General features: G+C 34.2%; 1 protein-coding gene across 1 annotated transcript in view; it reads left to right on the top strand.

The window, feature by feature from the left end:
* The window catches only part of LOC143222404 (protein turtle homolog B-like), a 124,411-nt gene extending 108,867 nt beyond the window's left edge, over positions 1-15,544 (top strand). The window contains exons 11-16 of the mRNA XM_076448886.1: positions 1,699-1,824; positions 5,424-5,454; positions 6,452-6,543; positions 8,134-8,276; positions 10,552-10,764; positions 12,117-15,544. Coding sequence (XP_076305001.1) covers positions 1,699-1,824; positions 5,424-5,454; positions 6,452-6,543; positions 8,134-8,276; positions 10,552-10,764; positions 12,117-12,164 — 653 coding nt within the window. The 3' untranslated portion in view covers positions 12,165-15,544. The remainder of the gene's footprint in view (positions 1-1,698; positions 1,825-5,423; positions 5,455-6,451; positions 6,544-8,133; positions 8,277-10,551; positions 10,765-12,116) is intronic.
* Positions 15,545-24,536: the final 8,992 nt, after the last annotated feature.

Here is a 24,536-nt window from a genome sequence, read left to right as displayed (position 1 = left end):
AGAACCACACAACTAGATAAAAATAAAATAGAAACGTTAACTCAAATATTCCTGTTTTATTCTTTGTTTGAAGTTAAGCACAAGGCTACATAACGAGCTATCTTTGCTCTGTCCACCACGAGTATCGAATGTCCTGAGACATTCCGCTGTGTCACTGGGAGATGTCCTTGTAATGAGGTTTATTATGAATCAAAATTTCATTAAACATACATCCCGAGAAATGGCGCCGAAAAAGAAAAAAATCGTTTAGTAAAAGATTAAAAAAAAAGGTTAAAATTTTAATTTCTTTTATATATATAAAAAATTCTAATTCCAACGATGGATATTACTCAAGAAATCGAATTCAATGAAATCAGCTTTGACCCACCAGGGGACTTGAAGGATGAAATAATGTACAAGTCCCAAAATCAAGTAAGATTAGTTACAAAGGAGTCAGTTATTTCATTAAGACACTAGTACAAATACATTTTATAGACTTCTCTATTTTGAATTTCGCACAAAGCTACATAAGGGCCATCTTCGAGAGCTTTCCCTAGACAGCTACCTATCGTCAACTCTTGAATTATGTTTTATCGTTAAATGGTGGGATTACCGATTTCTGTAACGCCCTCTCGAATGAAAAGGTAAACATGTTTGGTGATGAGATTCGAACCTCAGATTGCGAGTAAGAACACCCTGGCTATCAAATTACACCAGGCATCTCTTTTACTGTCATCCACCATAATTACACCAAGCATCTCTTTTACTGTCATCCACCATAATTACACCAGTCATCTCTTTTACTGTCATCCATCATAATTACCCCAGACATCTCTTTTACTGTCATCCACCATAATTACACCAGGCATCTCTTTTACTGTCATCCACCATAATTACACCAGACATCTCTTTTACTGTCATCCACCATAATTACACCAGGCATCTCTTTTACTGTCATCCACCATAATTACACCAGGCATCTCTTTTACTGTCATCCACAATTGTAAATTGGTGTTTAATCTTATACACACTTCTTTTGTCCGGTTCTAGATCTCAAAAGACACGGAAGTGTCTGGTACTTTGGACTTCTTCTTCCTTTAATGGTACTATCCTTAGTACCTCGCTAATACAGTGGTAATCTCCGGAGTTACAACGCTAAAATCAGGGGTTCGATTCCCTACGGTGGGCTCAGCAGATAGCCCGATGTGGCTTTGCTATAAGATAACACATAAACACATACTATCCTTAGCTTCATAAATTTTGATTTATAATGTAGACAGTACCAAAAGAAAAATATATATCGCAACGATAGACACGGTAAAAAAAAAAAAACGCTTCGTGTGGATAACTTTGATGTAGTGTTTAGGCAGCAGAATAATTAAAATAAATATTTAAACTGTTAATAGTCACGTTACTTAAAAGGTGTGTAATTATGAGCGTGGGACCCGCTGGAACTTGTACTTTGTGGTTGAATGTGAATTTTATCAGCTTATCTTCAATAATAAACGTATCTAACTGACCAGTAAATATCTCATTATCTCGTATTTGCTTTTCTTATAGAAATAAACATATTGTTTATATAATTCAAGAGATGCAGCCTGAAGCTGAAACAAAGTTCTCGTATCTAGAAAATGTAGCCTTTCATTATCCTATAAAATAAATATTGATTTACGTACTACATGATTTTCGACTTTGTTTTTTTTTTATCCATTCCCAAAGGGTCAGTGGCTCAAGTGTTCATTAGTCCTATCCTGGCTGTTCTCCTGGGCATTGTACTCGTGTTAGTCATCATGGCTCTCGTTATTTTAGTAATTGTGAAGAAAAGAAGATACGAGGTGACTAGAGGTAGAGTCAGAAACACAACAAACCGTAGATCGTGTTATGTATTTTAGATTTCATTTTGAACTCTATGTAGTAAATCTAATTAACTGTGTTGCTCCCACTGGCATTGAAACAGGATTCCAAACTGAAGCAGACAGTCAATGTTATATTTATCGCAATTAATATTTAAAGCTGTTCAGACTGTTTTAGTCTTTCAACATACTATAGTAACAACACAAATCCTCAGTACTAATTACAATAATGGTGCCGCTAATGTTCTGTAATTATTAATTATATTTATTTTCAAGCTAATAATAGTTGTTCTAGGATATGTTATGTTAAAGATAGCTCTGTAAAATAGTTGCAATGAGTTTTATATTGTACGGTATGTTTCTTGCATTGAAATGATAAATATATGTGTTAATGTAATATTAACTAAGTGGTGAAAAGATATATTTTTTAATTTCGCGCAAAGCTCCACGAGGGCTATCTGCGCTAGCTGTCCCTAATTTTACAGTTTAAGACTAGAAGAAAGGCAACTGGTCGTTACCACCCACCGCCAACTCTAGAGCTACTCTTTTACCAACGAACAGTGGGATTGACCGTGACATTAGAACACCTCCCTGGCTGAAAGGGTGAACATGATTGGTGTTACGGGGATTCGAACCCGCGACCCTCAGATTATGAGTCGACTGTCTTAAACATTTGGCGATGCCGGACCTGTTTAATTTAGTGAAGGAAGACAAGTTATTACAAAAAAAGTCAGAGAACAAATATGATATTTCAAAGTTACAAACTTTACAGTTTAATCTAAATCGAAAAGTGTAATTGTGTTTCTATTTTTTTTTTACAAGTGGGGTCAGATAATTAACTAGTTTGTATCTCAGAACGGCTAGTATGGGCATTAACACTTCTATTAATAAGCAAAAAATGTTGGCATATTGATTTTCCCTGCTCATCAATAAAAGTGTTAATACCCGTCCCAGCATTCTGAGATATATTTTTATTTCAAGTGGTTTGTGTATTTGGAGATAAACACAATGGACTACCTGTACTCTGCTTAATACGGGTATCGAAACCCGGATTCTAGTGTTGTATGTCCGCAGGATGGCAGATAATTAGCTGTTTATTGATTGATTAATTACCAGTTTATAATTTGTTATCTAGTTTTTTATGATTGAAATATTAACTAATATCTATGTTTTATTATTTTTTATATCCAATACATTATGATTTTTTTAAAAATCAGAATGTACATAATTAGCAAGTAAAGTACAATGGGTATGTTTATTAGTTTATATTCTTCACTTCGTTTTCTAAGCAGGAAAATAATACTCCAAAAAACCCTTAAGAAATAGAATACATTTGTTTCTTTCACCTCACGGAATTCTTGAGCTATAACCTTCAAATGGAAATGAATCCTTATTTTCCAGCCACTGACAGACATGTTGGGTTACATTGAATTCACTCGTTTATTCCAAATGTTGAGGATTCAGGGCGGTCTAGTCTTAGAAAGTACATGTTTGTGAATATTAATTAGACATATATTTTTTATACAAATTGTTCTACATTCACTAAGATCCTTACGCTTCTATAAAAACAAACGACATTGTAGGTTTCTCTTACAATCCACCTTTAAGTTGTAAAACGTGGCTAAAGTCAAAACATTTTAACATATTTTAACTATAAATACGTCAATGATGCCGTAAAATAAGTTTATTAAGATATAAATATATGTTTTTTGTTTTTTTTTTCAGTTTTTCCGTAACATAAAAAATTTAGTGTTTTAGGTGTAACAAGCAATTTCTAATTATTATGAACAACAACTTTTGGAATATATATTTTATACATTTACGTTAGAAGCATTAAGCTTTAAAAAAGCATAATTTTAGTGAAATAAAAAAATATGTATTGGAACCATAGCGCCACCTGATGTGAATAAGTGATTAAGTAATAATCAATCCTAGTTTTCTTTGAGTTTGAAGTCACAGAAAAATCAAAAGTATATCCTTCTCTTCAATCAAGACCCAAGTCAGGACCAATGATTGAGTGCTATATTATATCTTAATAAATTTCAGTATTATTTATCAACATATCATTCTGTTCTGATTGTATTAAGTTAGACGTAGCAAATTGAGTAACAATATTAGTTTATTATACTTGGGTAATTTAAGTAAATGTTATTTGAATAAAAATAACTAAAATATTCGTTATTTGGAGGTGTGTTCAAGTTATTTTTCTCTGTAATATTTTCTGTTTTACTCTGCGCAAATAGCAATCGACTCGTTTCAGATCAAATACTTCTATTTTTATCAGTTTGTAGCAACTGTAATCTGATGTCGATAACTGTGATTTTTATTAGTCCTATAGAGGGAAAATTAAAAAGAAATTATAAAATTTTGCTTTGTAATAGCAATGATAACAGCTAATATTTTCAATGTATGTGAGAAAGAACGAATATGAAACAGGGCTAACTTTCGTTTTCTGAGATCATTAATAGCCAGTCAGTAAAATGTGTAGATATTGAATACCTCTGATAAAACGCAATATAGTGTAACTTGTAGAATTAAAGTTGTTGAAGTCAGTAAATAATGTATTTATTAATTGCTTGTTTAATGATATTTTCTTATATAAAACCTTTTCTGTTCCTCAAATATGTCGTAAACAAGAATATTTCGTAATTTATTTTTGAGACAGCTCGCTAAAACTACGTTGATATATCAACCAAGTCGTATGTTCGTTTATTTTTAGGTTTGTTGTAGTTTATTAGCAGTTATTGTAGAAGTGTTATACCATAAACAAATATTTCTACATCAATCCAGCACTCTTCTCGTGTAACAAAACAACAGTAAATTAAATTATAACAGGTCGTTGGCTTATGGCAAACGTACTGACAATGTCTGGTGTAGTCTTACCACAAGAAAAGTAAGGTACCTTCAACACCCATCGTCAACTTCTGGGATACTCTTTAAAAGAATAGGGAGATTGACAGTTTCGTCAACTGCTGAGGTACTCTTTAAAAGAATAGGGAGATTGACAGTTTCGTCAACGGCTGAGGTACTCTTTAAAAGAATATGATGATTGACAGTTTCGTCAACTGCTGAGGTACTCTTTAAAAGAATAGGGAGATTGACAGTTTCGTCGACTGCTGAGGTACTCTTTAAAAGAATAGGGAGATTGACAGTTTTTTCGTCAACGGCTGAGGTACTCTTTAAAAGAATAGAAAGATTGACAGTTTCGTCAACTGTTGAAGTACTCTTTAAAAGAATAGGGAGATTGACAGTTTCGTCAACGGCTGAGGTACTCTTTAAAAGAATAGAAAGATTGACAGTTTCGTCAACTGCTGAAGTACTCTTTAAAAGAATAGAAAGATTGACAGTTTCGTCAACTGCTGAAGTACTCTTTAAAAGAATAGAGAGATTGACAGTATTTTCATAATAGACTCTCAACAGACACCACAAGCACGTTTGACACCAAATTTCCAAGTCTGACACCCCTAGTTACCGATTATTTTGAAGACTGTAGTAATTTGTTAAGCGTGTTGTCATTTTTGCTTATTGCATAATATCTTCTCTGCGTACCTCCAGGCGCTAAATATACATATGTATTGTTACTTTATACAGGTGAGACACCTCTAACAGATACAGACGACAAGTAAGTAGCTTACATTACTTGGAGGTAAGAGATTTATAATTTGTTTAGTGTAAAGTAGGATCGTAGGGAAAATGTAACAGAAGTTCAAAACCGTTGTGAACATTAATGGTTTATGATTCAAAAAATCACGATGTAATTTCTCATTTCATGAAATATTTTGTAAGATATCATGAATTTAATGTTCCAAGCAAGTATTTTATTTTCAAATTAACAGATGTAAATTACCAATACAGTGGAGCGCCGTTAAGCCGCGGTATTTGGGGGGGTCAACCTGCTTAACCGCGGCTTAAGTGGTCCGCGGCTTAAACCTTTTTGACCGAAAAGCCGAAGTCGCCACTCCGCCGAGGAGCCTCATCCGGGCCATTACGTAATCATTATAATATTAATGTATAGACTATTCCGATACAATTGACAAGTGCCGTTTTAACACAAACGACCAAATTTTATTTATTTCCCAAATTAATGCAAATCCTTTTTAAATATCCCCTTAAAGTTATAAAGCCAGGATTAAATTCGTAAGCCGAGTTTTTACACGTTCTTAAATTAGCGGTGAGCCGCGATAATCCTCGCTCACATTTGTCATGTCAGTGTCAACAACAAGGAGAGTGTGAGAAACTTTAAAAAGCCAGGTAGTAGATTTAATTACATAAAAAATTTTGGGACAAGACTTGCGACAGCGGCTTAAGCGATTTCGCAGTTTACTGGTCCGCGGCTTAATGTCATTCAAATATTTATGTTTTACAATTGACCATTTATGTTTAATTATTCATTATGTGATATTATGTGTATATATATATATGTATGTATTTATTTATCACGCTGTATAGACTTTTAGCATTAATTAAATGCTCGGATTGTGTCGTTGTTCTGGCTCGTTTCGAAGTTAAAGGTTTGACGTTAAGAAATGATTCGCTAGCTCATAATTACAGAAATTCTGCCACGATAACCATTTATCAGAAAAAAATGGATGTAAAAATAACCATTTTTCCATTATTAGGACAGATAATCATAAAGTGAAGAATCCAGAAGACCGTTCTGAAACGAAAGACAGGTGTCCAGATGTTATTCCTCCTGGAAACGTTCCTTCAGGTTTAGCAAATGTTTATCTCTTTCTATACTTTGTACTTTAATACGTGTTGTTTAGTACGTAAAAAACCCAAAAAAAACCTTTGCTTGTAGACACGAATGACTCTGTATATACAAGTACATTGCACAAAGACGTGGTTGCATTAAGCTAAGCCTAATAGCATATTTAGTAAGTAAGATTTGTGTATAACGTTAATTTATATAATATTTAAACTTCGAAGGAAAATGTGGACTGTAAAAGAGGTTATTCTACACTTTGTTCTTATGTCATTGTTTGTTCAACAATGAGATAAAATGTTTCGGATAAACTGGCATTGTTTCACTTAGACATAAGTATTCATTATAATATATAATTGTTTGATTTTTTCCCAATTAATTAAAATTATTTTCGGAAGACAATATGGAATGTCATATATAGATCTCAAACTATCATAATAGAATGAAAAACGATCATGAGATATCAATGAAACTATAATTCTTTTATATTCGTTCGAATAATTGTGAGATAAACGTAAATAACAAGGTTTTATTAGAAAAATTGTATAATTTTCAATATTTGTTTTCTGTTATATATTAAACGTGTTAGAGTTGGTATAAAGGAATAAAAACATAGCAAATACTGGTCCATAGATTTACCCAAAGACATTGCTTTTACTATATATGTGTTTCTGAAAGGTATAGCACAATTTATAAAAATAAATGTAAGCTTATATCTGTTTTCTATAGCTTTATTTCAAGAAAATTGAACACCCATTATCGTATTTACTTCCATAGGCCTATGAGTGCTGTTTGAAACTACTTAGTTGGCTTCTCTGCAGTGCTTAGCTATTTGGCAGTGAAGCCATGTCCCATTAATGGTGGGTTTGACAATTGTTTTGTTTTCTTTTCTTTTATTTTGCACTGTTATGCATATATTATACTGCAGTTGGAGACCCCTATCTAGTTTTATAGCAGGAGGGTTTTAGGGGTTTATTCACGTCGACAAACATTCAGCGGTGCAAAAGAATGCAAATATATATATATACTCACAAAAGAGCCATTTGGTTTATTTTCATTGGTGTTTTGGGGTAAATCTATGAACGCAAAAGGTAACATACCGTATACACAATGCTTATTATTATCCATTTCTTTTAACTGCATTTCTTTGAAAAAAATATGATAATATAGTTGAAGTTAAATATATAAAAATAATAACTAATATACTTTAACAAGAATTTGGTAACGCTTTCTCACTTTTATAATATCCTAAAATATATTAGGAAAACGTTAAAAGAAACAAATATGTAAATTAATAGAGATGCACTTACGATTCATTTTTGTATTAAATAAACTATTAACTTCTTTCATTTTTAAGAAACTAGAAATAAAACCATCAGATTAAAGTATATTTAAAGATTAAACAGATTAAAGTATATTTAAAGCATATTAATCAACATTAATATTTGTTTGCTTAGCTTATAAAAATCGTGTTTTTGTTTACTTTTCAAATAATTAACAGTTTCGTGATACAAGTAGAAGAAGTTATATTTTCTTTACTATAAGCAATATGTTTTCAATGTCTAAATGAGAGCCCCTTACTTTCATTTTCTCCAGAACCAGAATACACAGATATTGTTTTAAATGTTACCACGAAACCTTCAGATTTGGCCAATCAGTGCACGTACGAAAACCTCAATAAACAGCGGGAACATACTTATGAAAATATCATAAGTAAACCACAATACACGTCAAACAAGGTTAGTATATTTACATGTCGAATACTGAAATTGCCGTTGGAAGTTATCAAATATGATCGTTTACACAATACTACCAACATTCGTCGTAGTAGGGCTCGGCATGACCAGGTGGGTTAAGGCGTTTGAGTCGTAATCCGAAGGTCCAGGGTTTGAATCCCCATCACACCAAACATGCTCGCCCTTTCAGCCGTGGGGACGTTATAATGTGACGGTTAATCCCACTATTCGTTGGTAAAAGAGTAGCCCAAGAGTTGGAGGGGGGTGGTGATGACTAGCTTCCTTCCATCTTGTCTTACACTGCTAAATTAGGGACGGCTAGCGCAGATAGCCCTCGTGTAGCTTTGCGCGAAATTAGAAAAGGAACAAAACAAATCGTCCTTGAAAACGTACCGATAGCATTGTTGCATGTGGTGAAACATAAAAAGCTGTGCAATATTCCAGGTTTGTTTATACTGAGAATGTAAATGGCCCAGCACATTAGATGCTAAACCAAGCAATTTGTAGAGGCATCTCGTTGTTGTATTGAATATAGAGTGAAGTAATGCTAGCTAGAAGCCGAACTATATTATTGATTTGGTTTAGTTACAATATTGCTAAAAGGGTTGGTTGGTTGGTTGTTAAATAACCAGGTAACCATCGGAATAACTAGATACTGTGACGTGAAAAATTGCCATGCACAAAGTTATGAAGACTTAAAAAAAATCATAGACCAGTTGTCTTGAAATACCTTTTATAATTACAGTGCCTATATATGTGTATAATGGGATAAGAGGCTTAGGTTAATAGTGTATACTGAATGTGTTTTGTATGTTCACATTTTCGTCATTTTCAATAGTTTTAGCTGTGGGATTTGATATCCAATTTATGTAGACTTACTTTCCTCGTGTTTCAAAATTAACTACCTTTATACAGACACATTGAAGTAGGTTTATACTTCGCGATAAGACTTTGGTTGATGAAGAAGAGATCCCTGTACGTCTAAATTCTCTTATCTACAACTATAAATCTGGAATAAGTGTTTTAAATGTTGTCAATCTTAAGATTAGTTCAAGTTATAGGAAGGTATACATAAACATATATCTGTTATAAACAACTACAACTGGTTATATACCAGTATGTTATCATTCTTCAAGGAACAAATAACATTACACTCGAAATATATATGTGAGAAACGTGTAAGACATTTTATTTCTATTATATTATATTATATTATATTATATTATATTATATTATATTATATTATATTATATTATATTATATTATATTATATTATATTATATTATATTATATTATATTATATTATATTATTTAGAGATGAAGTTTGGTACAAATAAATTATCTTTATTTTCGTACCATGCGTTTAATGATTATTTTAAGGGATGTTACATGTAAAAACCGTGACAGCGTGTATTCAAGACATCATAAAATTACATCATTTTCAATACAATCTAAGCCTAAATTTATTTATCAGGCAAGTCTTAATAATTATGTTTTATTATATTTGTGTACTCGTGACAAGAGAGGCTATTGGGGGAAAATATTGTATTTAAAACACCTCTAGTTAGGTGCAATGGTTTCGTTTGTTTGTTTTTATTTTCGAGCAGAGCTACGCGAGAGCTATTTTTGCTAGTCGTCTCTAAATTAGCAATATAAGACTAAAGGGAAGACTGTTGTCTTCACCACTTTCCGTCAACTATTGAGCTACTCTTTCACTGACAAATAATTAGACTGACCGTTACATTATAACGCCCCCACGGCTGAAAGGGTGAGAATATTTTGTGTGACGAAGATTCAAACCCGCGACCCTCAGATTACGAGTCGCGTGCCTTAACCACCTACTCATGCCTGGCCGAATTTTATAATAAGCTTACGCTATTCATGTAAGGGAAAGCAGCTGTGAACTAATCATATGTTTCATAATAATTATTTTGTATAACAAATAGAAACAAAACTAGAAAAATATTGGGAAAAAGGATATTTGTCGTTGATGTGAATGTAGTTTAAATATGAAAAAAATAATTACATGGATTTTGTGTGAGAAAAAAGCAAAGAATAGAAGGAAACTGAAATAACTAAGCACAGTGCAAATTTTATTAACTGAAATAACTAAGCACAGTGCAAATTTTATTAACTTAAATAACTAAACATAGTGCAAATTTTATTAACTAAAATAACTAAGCACATTGCAAATTTTATTAACTAAAATAACTAAGCACATTGCAAATTTTATTAACTAAAATATGAGCATAATTAAGATATTTTTTTTATTCTACAGAATAACGAAGAACTCACATATGCCGAGTTGATCTTACCGGAAAACAATACCAATACAATAGTAAAATCAGTCGACCCACCAACAGAATACGCCGACATAGACTTCCATAAATCTAGCAAACTAGCATCGTCTCCAGGCAATGAAACGGAAGAAGAAGATGACAGCTCTTCTGTGGAAACTCCGTTAATGAACAATCGAAGAGACGATAAAAAGGTGAAAACCTAATGAAGTCGATATGTAACAGCCAATTGTGTTCTTTTGTTTTCATGCAATTTCCACTTGAATACCCAGAAGAATCCAGAGTTATCAGGTGTTCAAATTAAGGCAAACAAAATCCAGGATAATTAGTTACAGTTTTACTTACAGTAAGTGAGTACCATTAGAAAGGGGTCCAGTTAAGTAATCGATTATATAAGTCTGTTCGTGTTTTTTTTTTTTTTTCAAGCGCAAAGCTATTCATTGGGCTTTCTGCAGTGCGTCCACTGCGGATATCGAATCCCAAACTTTATCATTACAGACCACCTAAGGCAACTATGTAAGATAATTTAGCGTTGCTAATAAACAAAACTCTTTTTTTCTGACACTTTTTTGTAATCCACAAGCTGGCCGCTGACCCGATGGGACCCTTGATTTGTGACATATAACACAAAGGAACTATTTTGTGTAGTTTATTTTATTAATTTGTAATCATACATTCAGATATCTGTATCTCCAACACAGAAACACGAATGGCTGCCAGAAAGTTGGGCCCGGCATGGCCAGGTGGTTAAGATGCTCGACTCGTAATCCGAGGATCGCGGGCTCGAATCCTCGCCACACTAAACATGCCCGCCCTTTCAGTCGTGGGGGCGTTATAATGTGAAGGTCAATCCCACTATTCGTTGGTAAAAGAGTAACCCAAGAGTCGGCGGCTGGTGGTTATGACTAGCTGCCTTCTCTCTAGTGTTACACTGCTAAATTAGGGGCGACGAGCGCAGATAGCCCTCGTGTAGTTTTGTGCGAAATTCAAAACAATCTAATCCCTTTTTTGTTTGATTTTACGCGTAAACAAGAACAAAGAAGGAAAATAGACGCACAACATTAGGTTTGACTTATACGATCTCCGTCTATTTTTATGCCTCGTGTTTCTGACTGTAACTGAGAAATATCTGGAAATTGTAACCAAACATTATGTAGAACTTTTTGTTGAAAGAATTGTCAGTCATTTCAAAATTAATACGCTGTAAGCTGCATGCAAGTTTTTGTTCTTTGTTTTAACAGAGAGTTAGTAAAATTACGTTTATAAAAGAAATACTTAAAACTATTTTGTTTGGATAATATACCTCTCTGAGAGACTCAAACGTAAGTTGCTTCTAAAATGTCATGTTTCCAGTTTCATAGTAATAATTAGTTTCTATTTAATCAATGTACTTTATCTTAAACACATAAAAATTCACTTATTGCTTCATTTCAATCATATTTGTTTTACATTGTTTCCATATAAAAAATACCAAAAACAAGTTGTTTTTTCCTTAAACTAACAAAGATATTAACAGATATTAACAGCTACGTATGTCTTATTTCAGTGGCTACAAATGGAACTAGAAAAACCAACAGTCTCCACCCCTGTTTGACAGAGTATTTCTTTCATGTGCGAGCCGTATCTGAAGAGTTATCTGTTTTGATGTTTTTCTAAGATACCCTTAAATAACATGATGATAGAAGGCTATCCTGCTGCCTACGTGTATGCCTGAGATACTCTCTGTTATTTCTCTACAAAGTGATACATCATGAGAAATAGATTCAACAGTTCGAACGACTACAATAGTTTAGAAGAAAAAAAAGAAATCGATCCGTTTGTTTGCGCGGGCTGACAAACAATGGAAGAAAACAACACATTCTATTTATGACATTTTTATTATTTTTCTGGAGAAAGCAGCGCGGTCCATTGATGCTGTCTATTGTTATACGTAGCACTTACAAGAAGGCTAAAAAGTGTCTCGCTGCAATCACGGTCACTGGTTAATATTTTCCTTGTAACAAACAATATCATAAGATACGTTGCTCATTTTCTGGTCTTGCTGTTCGACGCTTGTTGCTAAGTTCGTTGTTTGTTACTTATTAAATAGATTATGGCATTTACTTTCTAAATACAGACTTGTAAATAAATTTACAAACATTCACTGTGAGGACTGGGTTACGACTGTCAAGCATTTCACTCTGATAAAGACGATGAATCAGATTATATTCAGTCTTGTAAGTATATTGAATGACATTCATTTTACACTGCAGAATACTGTGTATGAGACAGCAGAAGTATTTGTTTCAAACTCAGTGAGAGAAATGTTTCGATTCCAATGTTTATACAAACACCATAAAATAAAAATATCGCAGAGTTTGTGGATTTAAATTTAAGAAGTAACTCGTGTTACAAACATTTCTACCATGTTTGCCATTTAAAATATTTGTAGTTAAAGTATGAGCAATTACTTTTGATTTATTATCTACTCTATTACATGTATTTCCAAAATTGAAAGTAAAAGATAAGTTATGTAACAAAATAATAATGAATTAATAATTAGGTATAGTACTATTACACGAACAATAACAAATATGAAGTTACACCGTTATCGTTAGCTTACCTGCATCCGAAACGTTTCCTAGGACAGAGGTAAGTCTACGAATTTTCAACACTAAAATCAGTGGGTCGAATGGGAAATCGGTAGACATAGCAAATAGTCTAATGTGGCTTTGCTATAAGAAAACTCACACACACGTACTCTTCAAAATTTTCGTACCTAAAATTTTACTTGTTTTTTGTCTCCTAAGTATTCGAACCAAAAATTTCAAGTGCCAATCCAATAAGCATTTACACGCCAACTGTTTTACTTGTCTAATTATCATTTGGCATTTTTAATTACTATTAATTTAAATTTGATAGTGACTGTTAAATTTGTACGTAGATCTTGGACTACAGACGTGATTTGGAAGTATACAGTAATTTTTATCAGATATTTTTTACTCTATAGCTTGTGCATAAATTAAAACTATGTTGCATTTGAGTTTATAACAAGAACTGTGTTATTTTGTAAGTATAACATGTATTGGATGTGCCTTTGTATTCTATTGATAGATTTCCGTCTTCATGTGAATGGTGTAATGTTGTAAGCTCTCCAAAAAGGTTTATTAAACTGTTCCATTCTTAGGATAGATATTCCATTTATGTATTTTTTTGCATTTGAAAACTTGCGAAACTAGCATAATTAATCGTAAACAAAACTAGTTCTGATTTACAATCGAATCTTCTGATGTCTTTTACTTCAGCCGTATATTAATCACATTTAGTTTCATTTCTTAAATTGTCTTGTACGTTTAACAAATGCTTCATAAGTTAATTAATTTTTACCAGATTATTTATCCCACTGTGGCTTAGCAGTGAATTTGAATGTTACGCCGACAAATCGGTGAGCGTAGTACAGATAGCCCATTGTGTATCATTGTGTTTAACAACAAAACAAAATCCTTTTGTTTGGCTTTACGCGAAGTCGATAATTTGAATATAATTCTACAAATAAATACATACTATGAAAGTTGCCCATCATATTGTAGGTTGTTAAAGATGAACAAAGGGCGATACACTAACCCCCCACCAAAAAAAAATATCTGTTTACAGACAATATCGCTTATGTAATTTTTACTCACTTTAATTTGAAAAGTTATCTTTGTGTTCGTAAAACTTAAACTTCCGTATTTAAATTCTTGAAAGTAATCTTAACACAAAGGTATTAAACTAAGGTTTGTGTTTGATATACTCTCGATTTCTTTTAATGGGCCCAGCTTGGACAGTTGGTTGAGACACTCGACTTGTTAACCGAGGGTCACGGCGTTCGAGTTCTTTTCAAACCAAACATGCTCCCTCTTTCAGCCGTGGGGGAGCTATAATGTGTCGGGCAATCCCACTATTCGTTGGTAAAAGAATAGCCCAAGTGTTGGTGGTGGGTGTTTATGACTAGCTGTCTTCCCTCTTCCCATGATGGCCAGGCGGTTAAGGCACTCGACTTGTAATCTGAGTGTCACGGGTTCGAATCCCTATCACACCAAACGTGCTCATCCTTTCAGCCATGGGGTCGTCATAATACGACAGTCAATCCCATTATTCGTTAGTAAAAGAGTAGCCCATGTGCTGGCGGTGGGTGATAACAACTAGCTGCCTTCTCTCTAATCTTACACTGCTAAATTAGGGACGGCTAGCGCAGATATCCCTCGTGTAGCTTTGCGCGAAATTCAAAACAATCAAATCCTTCTAATGTTTAATTTATTTACAAACTTAATGGTCTACGCTAATCATATAATTTACGATTTTAGTTCAACCTACTCTTTGTCATCCGATTTCCCTTCACAATTTTTCTATTTCTTTTCATAATAATCCAACAAAAGAATTTTTTATATACCCCTAAATTTCTATTGTGTTTTTAGCTAAATATGCGATATTGCAATTCAATTTTCTCTTAACAATTGAACTTTAATAAGTTGTCCATATTTTTTTCTACGACTGTTTAGTGGGAGTTTAGTGACAACGATGTCATTCTATTTATTATCAACACATGATGAAGTACAAAACTATTCACTAAATCATGTATTAATATTTGTGTTATGCGGCTAGTCTGTACATATTCAAACGGCTATTTTAATTATTAATAACTTCCGGTAAACAGCTCTGTTTCGTTTCTAATTTCATGTCTGTATACTGCGTCTTATATATATGATATTCTTACTTCCAAAACTTTTTGTCTTACAACAAAAAAATCCTAAAAATATTAAGTCACGAATAAACTTGTAATCCGGACACTTTCAGACAATTGTTGATATGACTGGAGATACAGCGTTTTGTTTTTTTTAATTTTGGCAGAATGGAATTGGTACTCTGCAAGTTTATCAAGTTTCGAGTCCTAATTACACGGATACATTCTTTGTAAGTGTTGTTGTGAGTTTGATTCTGTTTGTATATACGAACCAGGAAAACAAAGTTCATTAAAATTTATTGTTGATGTATATATGATATAAAATGTTATATATATATATATATAAGTGATTAAAAACTTTAAGTTACCTAGAGCGTATAATTTTTTCACTATTAATTTGTTAACTGATTTTTCACGAATCTCGTAGATTCATATAACCTAAAAACAGTAAAAAAAACCTTTATCACGCGAAACGTAAATTGCATTGTCCGTCCCAAACCACAAACATTATAAACAGTAAAACGCTGTTTCTTAGTCTGACGTTAAACGACACGTGAAGAAAGAAAATTTGTTTACTTGTGGACTCCACTCACTGCCACCTCTTGAGCTATTCTTTACCAACAAAAAACGTGATTGACTGTACAATTATAACGTAATCCCAGCTGAAAAAAACAACCACGTTTGGTAAGAAAATTCGGAGCCGCAAGTTAAGCTCCTTTCTAGCTAATCCGAAAATAGAAAAAAGAATTATGTGTAAGTATAACATCGGGTCAAATAATAAACACATGGTCTCAAATTCCAGACCGGAAGAGACACAAAAATTACATATCATCGAAAAATAATTGAAAATTTTGCTTGGTTTTAATGTCATTTACGTGAATTTCTTAATTAAAAGTTATGTTTCAACTCACGATCGTTTCTTTACCCGAGCGATATTTTACGTAGACAGTGGACCTAATCAGAGATAACAGAGTTTAAAAATAGCTGTCTCAAATTTTCAGCTACAAGACACCTATACTTGATCGAATGACGTGATTAACTGACAATCTGATAGCAGACTTACAAAAGAAAGTGTGTGGCATTCAAAAGCACAATGTTCCGTACCCTAGAGTTTCGTAACTCCAGTCCGATTCCGCTAGCCGCTAGATATACGCGGCAGAGCCACGTGATTCGGGTTCTCGACTCGAAATCTTAAGGTCAAAGGTTTAAACTTCTGCCTCACCAAAACATGCTCGCCTTTTCAGCCGTTGGTGGGTTATAATTTGACGGCGAATACCAGTCAGTATTCATTGGTAAAAGAGTAGCCGAGTAGACGGCGCTGAGTAGTGACGACTGGTTAATTTCCCTCAGGTGCCTCACTGTTTAATTAAGGACCACTATAGCTACTCCTCGTCTAACTTTGCGCGAAATTCACAAACACACGAAACGATATCGCTAGACTGTACTTAGAGAATACACTTAATGGAAACAATAAGACCACCTGTGTGACAACAATACAACAACTAAATATTGAACTAGAATGAATTATTATGGGTGATTGGTTTGGTTTGAATTTCGCGCAAAGCTACACGAGAGCTATCTGCACTAGCCTTCCCTAATTTAGCAGTGTAAGACTAAAGGGAAGGCAGCTAGTCATCATTACCCACCGCCAACTCTTGGGCTACTCTTTTACCAACGAATAGTGGGATTGACTCTAACATTATAACACCCCCACGGCTAAGAGAGAGAGGATGTTTGGTGTGACGGGAATTCTCCATGCCAGGTCTACTATGGGTAATCTTTCCAATTGTTAAAAAAGTTTCTTTAGCTAAGCTTGCGAACCTGTTTATAGTTCACAAATTCAAATTCCTGACAGAAGATAAAATTAAATCTTATGTTTATCCAGCTATTGAAGTTGATTTATTTTAAAACAATAAAGTGATATATAATCGATATCTAATCAATAACTCCTTTTATATCCTTTATTGCACAGAAGCTCGTGATGAAGAGACATTTTTCTCTTCAATGACTATTTCTCAGATAGGAATCAGACTGTTTAGGCTTATTCTTATATATATATTGTATTCTTCTAAATCCGGTTATTATTGTAAATACAACAGAAATACTTCAGGGGCACATAATCCAAAGTTGTTTCCACTTTGGGTAACGTTTCAACCATAATAAAGTTTGCATTAACATGTTATTATCCTTAGGTTCTGATATTGTTGTTCTATTTATTCAGGATAAAATACCAGCCAGTTTCATCAAGACATAATAGCAAAGATATTTTTGATTGCGTGGGATATTCAATGTCTTTATAGAGCATAGTGTGTACTTTATGTTTACCATAGATGAATGTGTTTAGCCTATTTCACATTCCTCGTGAAACTAATTTCTATAAAGTCCTTCAGATGCTTCACATAAGTTGGACATAGATTACACAACTGATATCTTATTGATTCTACAGATTTAATAATTTTAGCATTATAATGAATTAGCAAATAACTCACGTAATTATTCCTCTAAATAATTGTTTGCCATCTTTCTGTTATCTTAGCATAATGTTGTGCTCTCTTACTCAACTAACATTAGCATTATTAGCGAAACTTACCAAAACTGGACATCTGAAATATTCCAACCAAGAACGTTCGCAAATTATAAATTCGACCATCATATCCAATAAAAGCTGAAATTTATTTTTTCTGGACCGAGTTAACAAAAACAATCTACACGTTATAACACAGTTTTCATCAAAATGTATAAGACATCGTTTATGAATGATGCAACTTCACTATTTCTCTGTAAATGTATTTTAATAAATATTGTTAACAAGTCGTATGTATTTCTAAAGCAGTGAATGTTAACCTTTTGTGGAGTAAAAAGTTCATTATGAACTTTTATGAAAGGCATTTGAACATTAGAACTATTACGTCATAATCAGATTATTACCAAATATGGACATCACACACGTGGGGTTTTGACGTAAGTTTCATCATATTACGATCAAATCTCGTTTCGTAAATTGTCAACCCATAATAAATCTCGTAAGAAAACAGAAATTTATTTAAATTTTAATTACGTCAAATTAAAGACGTAAACACACAAAATTGTTATAAATATGTTAGCTTATATAACATGTGATTATTTCACCTATGCTTTCTATAAAACTGACTAATGCATTTTCAATCTTGCTATCAAAGCTGAACTAACACCACACAAGACAGTTTATTAGGCCTGTGTTTTATCTTGCTTAATTCACCGAATGATCGTAACTCACTACTTTTGTACACGTACATCATGAATTCTGGTATCAAAGTTGGTAGTTCCAAATGAGAAAAAACGTTATATATTAAACTTTACAGACAATATTAATAAACTTTGCTGTAACACTTCTAATACTGACCAGTCGACAATAACTGGTGGTAAACCAGTGCTTTGTATAAATACTGTAGAAATCGAAACTTTATAGTGCAGTTATACGAAACGGAAATATAAATATAAAAAGCATATCTTTGTGGTTTTGTTTTTTGAATTTCCCACAAAGCCACTCGAGGGCTATCTGTGCTAGCCGTCCCTAATTTAGCAGTGTGAGACTAGAGGGAAGGCAGTTAGTCATCATCACCCACCACCACCTCTTGGGCTACTCTTTTACCAACGAATAGTGGTATTGACCGTCACATTATAACGCCCCACAGCTGAAAGGGTGAGCACGTTTGGCGCGACGGGGATGCGAAGCCGCGACCTACAGATTACGAGTCGCACGCCTCAACACGCTTGGCCATACCGGGCCTATCTTTGTGGAAACGAATTAATCTCTTTTACGCATTCAATTTTGCGTAAATCTTTTTTTTAAATTTCGCGCAAAGCTTCTTGAGAGCTATCTGCGCTAGCTGTCCCTAATTTAGTAGTATAAGACTAAAGAGAAGGGGGGCTACTCTTTTACCATCCAATAGTGAGATTGACCGTCGCATTATATCGCCCCTACAACTGAAAGGGCAAAAATGTTTGGCGCGACGAGGATTCGAACCCGCGACCCTCGGATTACGAGTCGAGTGCCTTTACCACCTGGCCATGCCGGGCCTCGCGCAAATCTACACGAGGGCTAGCCGTCCCTAATTCGGCAGTGTAAGACTAGAGGGAAGGCAGCTAGTCATTACCACCCACCCTCCACCTCTTGAGCTACTCTTTTACTAACGAAAAGTGAGATTCATCGTTACTTATAACGCTTCCACAGATGAAAGGGCCAGCACGTTTGATGTGACTTGGGTTCGAAACTGCAACCTTCAAATTACGAATCGAGTGCCTTGATCACCTGGCCATGCCCGGACCGTTTACGTTAACTGTTGAAGAGAATTTGGAATCCTACAACTGAGACAAATGTATGGAAATTGACGAAATGAATTATTTGAATACTGTGTTAAGAAAATATGATCAAATTAATTAATTAATTATATATTTATTTAATTTAATATTTTGGGGGAATGAATGAAAAGCTAAACCTACATTTATATTTCTATAAACAAAATATTTCAAATGTTTAAGTGATTTATAGCCATCAATGCTAACGTTTATGTGTTTTACAAAACAGTGGTGTTTTGGTGTGTAATATTTACCTTACATTAAGTGGTCTTATAAAGTTAGTTTTACCAAAATATTCCACAAATGTACATATTGAACATTAAACTCGTAAAAGACATATCGCCTGCCAATCTTGCTTTATGGGTGCTAAGGTGCTAAAGAAAAAACAAGAAATGTATATCGTCCCGTTCTTGAGGTTCTTGATTTGGTTTAAAATAGAAACATTTATCACTCGTATTTGACAGTCTTAAACACCACCACCAACAACAAAACATTTCGAAATCGCTTGTGTCACAAAGCGTTTCGCAGAACTTCTCTGATGTAAATATTAATAACAAAAATAAATAAAAACGTATCTCAATATACAATAAAATCTAAACAACACAAAGCAAATAGGCTTTCTTACAATGATTTCTTTTCAGGTACGTTGTACTGCTGTGTTAAGAATGAAAAATACCGATGTGTTTTGACACAATGAAACGTAAAACGTAGCCCTGATGATAGTAACTGTATCCCCAAAACAATAAATATTTTACTTTTCAATGTGTCACAAAACGTCGATTTTGTATCTTTGTACTCTTAATAAAGTTTCCATAATATTTTAACGTATTCAAAATATTTTTATTATCAGTTTTTAACTGTTAGAATAATCTTGTTGGGTCACTCTATTAAAATAGTCTTGTTTCTGTATTCTGTCCATGTAATACATCTCTTATAGATTCAATTTCACTAAACTTGCAAAGAATGTTGAATATACTAAATGTTATGATTGTTTTTGTTTGCCCTCAAAATGAAAAAAAAAAGTTATGCGAAACTATTTAAGAACCAGTGTGTTAACTCTCGTCTTTCGCAAACAAATAGTAACATGCAATAAGGCCTGCAAAATTATATATGTTTTTATACATTTTAATTAGAATTTGAAATATATGTAGACATTTGTGTATTGACGAGCTGGAACTTAGTCATTTAACGCCTCTTGTGTTTCGAAACGATGAATCTCAGACAAAATAAGTTTTTTTTTTTTTAGTATAACTGCAAAATTGGGCCGGGCATGACCAGGTGGTGTAGGCACTCGACTCGTAATCCGAGGATCGCGGGCTCGAATCCTCGCCACACTAAACATGTTTGCCCTTTCAGCCGTGGGGGCGTTATAATGTGACGGTAAATCCCACTATTCGGTGGTAAAAGAGCAAGCAGCCCGAGAGTTGGCGGTGGGTGGTGACGACTAGCTGCCTTCCCTCTAGTCTTACATTGCTAAATTAGGGACGGCTAGTGCAGATAGCCATCGTGTAGCTTTGCGCGAAATTCAAAACAAACCAAACCAATTCACCATATTTACTGTATACTGCGTAACCTTTTCTTGCTGGAAAATGAATATCTGTAAGATGAATCGTATTCGTCATAAAATGACATAATGGCTCAAAATGTGCCTCTATTTCTTACCCCAAAACGTTGTGATATGGTCCAAAACATGGTATGTTCTGATATGGTCCAAAATGGTATGTTCTGATGTTCTAGCATTATGTTTCATCCACTGTACACAATCATATCTTTCTCTTCTACACGATCAAATAAACTGTTGTTGATTGTTGTCAACCAATTCGAATTCATCTACACAGAGCGCACGTCACCTGTTTACCCACTGAGTTGCCTATGGCCTGATGTCTATTTCAAATTTTTAATTCGATAACATATCCTCGGTGGTTTATATTGACACTGTTCCGTGCTAATGTTCACCTTATTTTTCTCTAGGTGACATGCACACGTGATTTTATGGCAAAACTAAATGCCAAAATAACACATTTGGATTGCTGACAGAAGACATGAACCATTTGAAGGAAGGAACCTGGTAGATCGTAATAGATTTTCGAGGACTCGATACAAGTGTCTGAATATGTAACTTTGTGAACAAAGAATCGTTTCCAAACCAATGGTATATTTGTCCAGAGACATTACGTTCCAATTTGAATGTCCGGCAGTCGAAGTCATATCTACACGACGTGTCAAATGGATGTCGAATTCACAAGAACTCCCAACGAGAAATTTTCCATTCACAACAAAGCTGAAACAACCCTTCTTGGAATGATAGTAGAACACATCCAATGAATCTTCATCATTAGGAACTATGTTATTTACACAGATAGCTCTCACTTAAATCATGGAGCAGGTATATGTCAATTTTATTACATGCACATGTCGCATATAACAATGGAGGAGGCGCAGATAGCCTAGTTGCTATGCGCCATAAAACACCAAACCAACCAATCAAACCAGCAATGGTATAAACATGATTCAGATAGAAATAAACATTAATGGAAGTGTCCTTGTAGAATGGTATTATTTGTAACACTCACTATAAAGATGACTTCCTACGACCATTTATATTTGCATATGTTGGTGTAATTAGTTCTTTTTATAATATTGGTTTTGTTTCGCCTTCGTTAAAATAGTAAAAATTTAAGGTATATTTTCATTCAGTGTACATCAGTCTGAGATGTCAACAAACAGTTGTTTGTTTGTTTTTTTTAATTTCGCGCAAAGCTACTCGAGGGTTTGTGTTTGTTTCTTGTAGCAAAGCCCTATAGAGCTATCTGCTTAGCTCACCGGCTTCTCGAGGGCTATCTGCGCTAGCCGTCCCTAATTTAGCAGTGTAAGACTAGAGGGAAGGCAGCTAGTCATCACCACCCACCGCCAACTCTTGGGCTACTCTTTTACCAACGAAAAGAGGAATTGACCGCACATTATAACGCCCCCACCGCTAAAAAAGGCGAGCATGTTTGGTGCGATCGGGATTCGAACCCGCGACCCTCAGATTACGAGTCGCACACCTTAACACACTTGGCCATGTCGGGTCAAGGACCTGGTTCTTCTCTGAAAGTACCACGGTGTCTTCTCTACCCAGTGTCTGATATTTTAGTAAATTTACAGAATGATGTAAGGTTTATATTCACAATAAAGTAATCAGTATATATAATTATGTTTTTTAGTTCTTGCACAAATGGTCACATATTTGTATCTCAGGACGGCTGGTACGGGTATTAACACTTTTACTAATAAAGCAGGGAACAACGTTTCGAACTTCTTAGGTCTTGTTAACCCGACGGTCGAAATGTTGTTTTCTACTTTATTTTAATAAAACTTTCAACGTCCGTACAAGCCGTCTTGAGATACATTTTTTTACTTCAAGTACGTTTCTCGTTATCACATGATAGCCTACTTGTTATTGTATCGCGTTGAGAAACATCTCGAGGAATAGAAGCCAGTAACAGTCAGTCATGACGAAAGCCCCCTAATTCATAATGACGAGAGGCCATTAACAGTCAGTCATGACGAAAGGCCACTAATTCATAATGACGAGAGGCCATTAACAGTCAGTCATGACGAAAGGCCACTAATTCATAATGACGAGAGGCCATTAACAGTCAGTCATGACGAAAAGCCACTAATTCATAATGACGAGAGGCCAGTAACAGTTTGTCAGAGTAATTTCGATATTTTATATATTATATATTGAATTTGATTTTCAGAAGAACTGAAAAAGTATCTAATGTCTCCCGCTGGTACATCGGTAAGTTTACAGATTTACAACTATAAAATCAGAGGTTCGATCTCCCCTCAGTGGACACAACAGATAGCTGTGTCTTTGGTAAAAGAAAATTAAAAAATACTTACGAATACCAAACAAAACTGTTTTATGGTATGACATTAATATAATACCTGACTGAAGTGACGTGGAGAATACTTGTATGTTATTGGAACAGACAGAAATTAATCTTTCCCATTCAATTTTTATACAGTTAATGTATTTTTCGGCAGACAAGTATTTTTCATATGATATAATTCCAACTCTCAGAGCTTTCAACATGATATGGAAGATTGCTACTTCCAAAGTTGCAGATGTATGTGAGTATTAAAAAGTGCACTGTGTTTTATTTCACTAACTTTAAGATAGAGTCCATTGTGATCGTCTTTGTAACTTTCGACACTCATGATGACACTATTTCTGTAAGCAAAAAATGAAATCAATTAGTCATGAAAAGTGTAATAAACAAGTAACAAACATCACAATTTCCTCAACACATACAATAATACAAATCCCCGTCACACCAAACATTCTCGCCCTTTCAGCCGTGGGAGCGTTGTAACGAATTCTACTATTCGTTAGTAAAAGAGTAGCCCAAGAGTTGGCGGTGGGTGATGATGAGCATGTATGTGTGTGTGTTTTCTTATAGCAAAGCCACACCGGGCTATCTGCTGAGTTTACCAAGGAAATCCAACCCCTGATTTTAGCGTTGTAAGTCCTTAGACTTACTGCTGTACCAGTGTGGGACGAGTGGTGATGACTAGCTACCTTCCCTCTGGTCTTACAGTAACACAGCAATGGCGAAATAGTTTTCTGTTCTTTTACAGTACTTCATAACATACGAAAACATTTAAGAAACGTAATCTAAAGAACGGTTGTAACATGGGGATGAAGTATCAATATACATGTTTTAGTGTAATTATTTTCATTATATTTTTAGTTTTATTGTTTAGGAATGTTCAGTAGTGCAATAAATTGTTTTGGTTTGTTTTGAATTTCGTGTAAAGCTACTCGAGGGCTATCCGTGCTAGCCGTCCATAATTTAGCAGTGTAAGACTAGAGGGAAGGCAACTAGTCATAACCACCCACCGCCTACTCTTGGGCTACTCTTTTACCAACGAATA

The sequence above is a fragment of the Tachypleus tridentatus genome, chromosome 1 (assembly GCF_004210375.1).
Source record: "Tachypleus tridentatus isolate NWPU-2018 chromosome 1, ASM421037v1, whole genome shotgun sequence".
In the NCBI taxonomy this organism is placed as follows: domain Eukaryota; kingdom Metazoa; phylum Arthropoda; class Merostomata; order Xiphosura; family Limulidae; genus Tachypleus; species Tachypleus tridentatus.
This window is presented reverse-complemented; position numbering and strand designations above follow the sequence as displayed.